The sequence below is a fragment of the Stenella coeruleoalba genome (assembly GCF_951394435.1).
Source record: "Stenella coeruleoalba genome assembly, chromosome: 8".
NCBI classification, from domain to species: domain Eukaryota; kingdom Metazoa; phylum Chordata; class Mammalia; order Artiodactyla; family Delphinidae; genus Stenella; species Stenella coeruleoalba.
In genome coordinates this window covers 7,100,554-7,105,483 of record NC_137154.1, presented here as the reverse complement: position 1 = coordinate 7,105,483, position 4,930 = coordinate 7,100,554, and the positions used below count along the sequence as shown (strand labels likewise).

The following is a 4,930-nucleotide window of genomic DNA, read 5'->3' as shown; positions in this document are numbered from 1 at the left end:
GAGGAAAAAAAAAAAAAGAAAAGAAAACTAAATAAAAATTAGTCTTTGGGACTTCCCTAGCTGTCCAGTGGTTAGGACTCTACACTTCCAATGCCAGGGCACGGGTTCAATCCTTGGTTGGGGAACTAAGATCCCGCATGCTGCGTGGCATGGCCAAAAAAAAAAAGAAAATTAGCCTTTTCTCACCCTAAACCAGAACTGGCCCCAAGCAAGTAGTTTATTGTAGCCGGGCTGATAGACGTGAGGCCCGTGCTGTCCATGGTAACATGTTTTGCGTAGCTCAAAACCTTCCATTTTTTAAAAAAACACTCAATGAGGGGTATTAGACCTGTTTGGCAGATGAGGAAGCTGCCTAGGGTCACGGCTAGGAAGACCTCCGGCGTTCACGCTGCCCAGAGTCTCGTCAGGCCCCGAGGGCCGGGACGCCTAAGGCTGGCGGCGCCTCCAGGACTCCCGCCGCGTCCGGGATCCGCCTCGCCGTCCCTTAGCACTGGAAGCTCCGTCCCCCGGGGGACCCGGCGACCCGCCACTTTCGCGATGCCCAATGAGACTTAGCCAGGGGCGGGATGGACGCCACCGAAGGCCAATCTAACTGGGCCGGGGCGGGGCTGAGGCGGTGGGAGCTGAACTGCGGACCGCGGTCTTCCCTGTCGAGAGAGGGCCCGGCGCGGGCGGCGCGCTCGGGGCCCTGCTGTGCGCGCGCCCGCCACCCGCGCAGCCCCTCTGTCCGCTCCGCGCGTCCCTCCCCTGCTCTCCCGTAACCGCAGGGATAGGGGCTCGGGAGCCGGGCCGGGGCCGGGGCGGGAGCCGCGGGACGAGCGCCTGAGGTGGGTGCGGAGCGGGAGGCGGGGAGGCGGGGAGGCCTGGAGGCCCGGCGGGCGGATAACTGGGTCCGCCCTGCCGACGGACCCCGGGTCACCGTGGGGAGAGGCCGGCCGGGTTGCGGAGCCCGACTCCCGGCCTGCCTGGGTCCCGGACGCTCGTCCCCGCGCCGTGGTACCCCTCCCTGGCCACGACCCTCCCGGCTGAGGACACCCCGCCCCTCTCGCTGCCCGCGGCCTCCTAACCCCTCTGGCCCTTCGTCGCCTGTGCACCTGCCCTTTCGGCCTTGTGCTCCTACTCCCCCTCCAGGCAGGACCCTGGCCCAGCCTTACCTGCTCAGGACCCAGCACCAAATTAGACTTGCTCCTTCAGCCCCCAATCCGTCCCTCTTTGTCGTCTGTACACCTGTCACCTCAATTCTGTTCATTCACTCCACCACCCTGCCCCGAACATCTTCATCTACATCCAGCCTAGGCCATCATCCCCCCACCCCCTCCCCCTCTCGGGGATTCCTCCCGCCAGCTCTGATTATCCCTACACCTGCCCCACTCAGCCCCAGGCCCCCTGTCCTGGCCCGTCCACGCTCCTTTGTTGCCTCTGCAGCTGTTCCCTCAGCTCTATTCATCCTTCTCCCCCAAACCCCAGCCCAGACTCCCTTCTCCCTCTGACCAGGGGGCCACTTCCTCTGGGCTCTGTTCTGTCATTTCTCCCCATCAGTGCCCAGCCCACTGCTCACTCAGCCTGGCCATTTCCCTTCCTTTCAGCCCAGCCCTCTCACCTCCTGCTCAGGGTACCCTCACCCTCTTCCAGCTGGTCCAGTCTTCCCTGGCCTCTCCCCCACACCAGCCTATCTCCCAGCCTCATATGTCTCTTTTCTTACTGACCTCCTCTCCCAACACGAGTGGCCTCCACCGTTGCCCCCGCTCGCCGTTTCCTCCCCACACAGGTGCTGTGGAGACACCATGGAGCTGTGCAGCAAGAAGAAGCTTCACGCCCTGTCCCTGGCCGAGAAGATCCAGGTGCTGGAACTCCTGGATGAGTCCAAGATGTCCCAGTCGGAGGTGGCCCGGCGCTTCCAGGTCTCCCAGCCCCAGATCTCCCGCATCTGCAAGAATAAGGAGAAGCTGCTGGCGGACTGGTGCAGTGGCACGGCCAACCGGGAGCGCAAGCGCAAGCGGGAGTCCAAGTACAGCGGGATCGATGAGGCTCTGCTCTGCTGGTACCACATTGCCCAGGCCAAGGCCTGGGAGGTGACGGGGCCCATGCTGCTCCACAAAGCCAAGGAGCTGGCCGACATCATGGGCCAGGACTTTGTGCCCAGCATTGGCTGGCTGGTCCGCTGGAAACGCCGAAACAACGTGGGCTTCGGGGCCCGCCATGTAGTGGTGTCTCCGTTCACCCCTGAGCTGCCTCCCCCAGCTCCCACGCCCCAGGCCCAGCTGCCTCTTTCTCTTAAAGATTTCTCCCCAGAGGACATTTTTGGGTGTGCTGAAGTGCCCTTGCTGTATCGGGCAGTGCCCGGCAGAGTGGGTGTGTGTGATCGGGTACAGGTGCTGTTGTGTGCCAACAGCAGGGGCACAGAGAAACGGCGGGTGTTGGTCAGTGGGCTCCAGGCTGCCCCAAGATGCTTCTTTGGGGTCAGCAGTGAGGCCCTGCCCGCCTCCTACCACCCTGACCTGGCCATCCCCTGGTCAGAATGGTTGGCACAGTTTGATCGGGACATGGGGCGGCAGGGCCGACAGGTAGCCTTGCTGCTGGCTGCCCGAGTGGTGGAGGAGTTGGCAGGCCTGCCCGGGCTCGGCCACGTGAAGCTCTTGCCTCTGTCCGCTGCTAGCACCACGCCTTCCCTGCCCAGCTCCGTGGTCCAGGCCTTTAAGGCCCATTACCGGCGCCGTCTGTTGGGCAAGCTGGCTGCCGTCCAGAGCGAGAGGGCTGGTGCCTCGCTAGCTGAGGCCGGCGCAGGCATCACAGTGCTGGATGCTCTACACATGGCAGCGGCGGCCTGGGCCAAGGTGCCGCTCCAGCTCATCGCGAGCAGCTTTGTTCAGGAAGGGCTGGCTCCAGGCAGAACGGCCCTGGCCCCGCACAAAGCCTCGGAGCTGCCACCCGTCCCCGGTGGGCTGAGCCTCGAGGAGTTTTCCCGCTTTGTGGACCTGGAGGGTGAGGAGCCTGTGTCTGGAGTGTGCAAAGAGGAGGTGGGCACCGAAGACCAGGGTGGGGGTGGAGAGGACGTCTTGGAGCCCCTGCCCACCAAAGCCGACGCCCTCCGGGCTCTGGGCACGTTGAGGAGGTGGATTGAGTGCAAGGGCAGCGGCCCTGAGCTGTTTGCAAATTTCTACGCCTGTGAGGAGGAGGTGGAGCGACTCTGCTGCCTGTGAAGGGCCCTTCCAGCCGGAGCCCCTCCTCTCCTGTTTCCCATGGAAACGCCCTCGCTCAGAAGGCAGATTGGGGGCTGGTCTCTTTCCCGTGGAAATGGAGCTTTTGTGAAAAGCGTTGAAGGGAGACAAGTTGGGAGACTAAGTCTAAGCTCTGAGCGAAAGTTCTCCAAGCCCTGAGAAGAGGGTCTAAAGATGGGGTGTCAGGGAGGGAAGCTAGGCTGCATGGTTTCTGAACCGCTGTGGAGTCAGGGACTTGGGAAGGTGGAATTCGGGCTTTACAGACAGGCCGATCCCTTGAATTCTGCGTTAAAAACAGTTCTGCTTCTGGAAATAAAGTTTTTAATCAGAAAAGAGGCCAGGGTGTTATTTTCACGGGAGAAGGGTGAAAACGTTCACCTCAGATTTTTTTTTTTTTTTTTTTTTTTTTTTTTTTTGCGGTACGCGGGCCTCTCACTGTTGTGGCCTCTCCCGTTGCGGAGCACAGGCTCCGGACGCGCAGGCTCAGCGGCCATGGCTCACGGGCCCAGCCGCTCCGCGGCATGTGGGATCCTCCCGGACCGGGGCACGAACCCGTGTCCCCTGCATCGGCAGGCGGACTTTCAACCACTGCGCCACCAGGGAAGCCCCACCTCAGATTTTTAAATTGATTGCTGGGGGTCGCTGCAACGCGGCTGTCGAGCTGTGTGCGGATGACCAGCAGTGAGCCTCTCCTGGCAGGAGAGACTCCCAGGACGTGGGGACTCCTCATGGGCAAACAGGCAGATCCCAAGTATTGCCCAGGACATTCTGCTGCTCTGATTTCTCTCTCAGATTGCCATGGTAGGGGTGGTGTCTGAGAAAGAAGGGGACAAGCTAGGGACATTCTAGGGGAACAAAAAGGAGCCAGGGGAATTCCTTGGTGGTCCAGTGGTTAGGACTCTGCACTCTCACTGCTGAGAGGGCGAGGCTTGGGTTCGCTCCCTGGTCACAGAACTAAGATCCTGCAAGCCGAGTGGCCAAAAGAGGATTTGGAATAGCCATGCATTTTTTCTTTTCATTCATGTGATCATTACACGACATCTCTTCAGCAAGGCCTCCTGCGTGACAAGGTTGCGAAGATGGTGTCCCCGCCAGGCAGGACCTTGCAGACAGTGACAGTGGAGTGTGATTAAGGGTCGTCATAAAGGCGTGTGCACAGTGCTGTGGCCCTGGGGAGCCTCGGGAGGAGGTGAGCTTTGAGCTACAGCAGAAGGACAGACAGACAGAGGAGTGGGAAGCATAGTCCTGGCAAAAGGGCGGCAGGCGAGGAGGCAGCCGTCCCGAGAGAGCACGGGGAGGCCCAGAGAGCTGGAGGCACCTGTAGCCCCCCAAGCCTGGTGGTGGGGCGCCCCCAAAGGGTTTCACTCATGGTGGGGACAGGTCATTTGTGAGGTTCTAGAACACTGAGGTGTGGAGGGTGGGTCAAAGACGTGAGACCTAGAGGCAGAGAAACTCCCACTGGTCCCAGTGACAGATGGGGAGGCCTGAGCCAGATCCCGCACGGGAGCAGGATGGGAGAGGACGGCTCACCTGGAAAGGACCAGGACTTTGGACGCAGACAGACCCTGGCTGCTGGAGTGCAGCTGCTGGAGTGCAGCTCCAGGCCGAAATCCTACATGAGGCCTTTCACGCCGACCGCAGGAATCACAAGACAGGGCGGTGTGGTTTTCTGGGGAGCATCACAGTCAAGGACTCAGACCAGCCCAGGGACC

The 4,930-nt window shown here is 61.2% G+C and overlaps 1 protein-coding gene across 1 annotated transcript; it reads left to right on the top strand.

Moving 5' to 3' along the window:
• Nucleotides 1-797: 797 nt before the first annotated feature.
• TIGD3 (tigger transposable element derived 3) lies at nucleotides 798-3,971 on the top strand. The gene is made up of 2 exons (XM_079930458.1): nucleotides 798-827; nucleotides 1,769-3,971. Exon 2 carries the CDS (start codon nucleotides 1,785-1,787, stop codon nucleotides 3,198-3,200), a length of 1,416 nt encoding a protein of 471 aa, XP_079786584.1. The 5' UTR covers nucleotides 798-827; nucleotides 1,769-1,784; the 3' UTR covers nucleotides 3,201-3,971.
• The last annotated feature ends 959 nt before the right edge of the window (nucleotides 3,972-4,930 follow it).

What these genes read in the sequence shown, in the direction of transcription:
- TIGD3 (XM_079930458.1), top strand. Translation starts at nt 1,785, where the DNA reads ATGGAGCTGTGCAGCAAGAAGAAGCTTCACGCCCTGTCCCTGGCCGAG.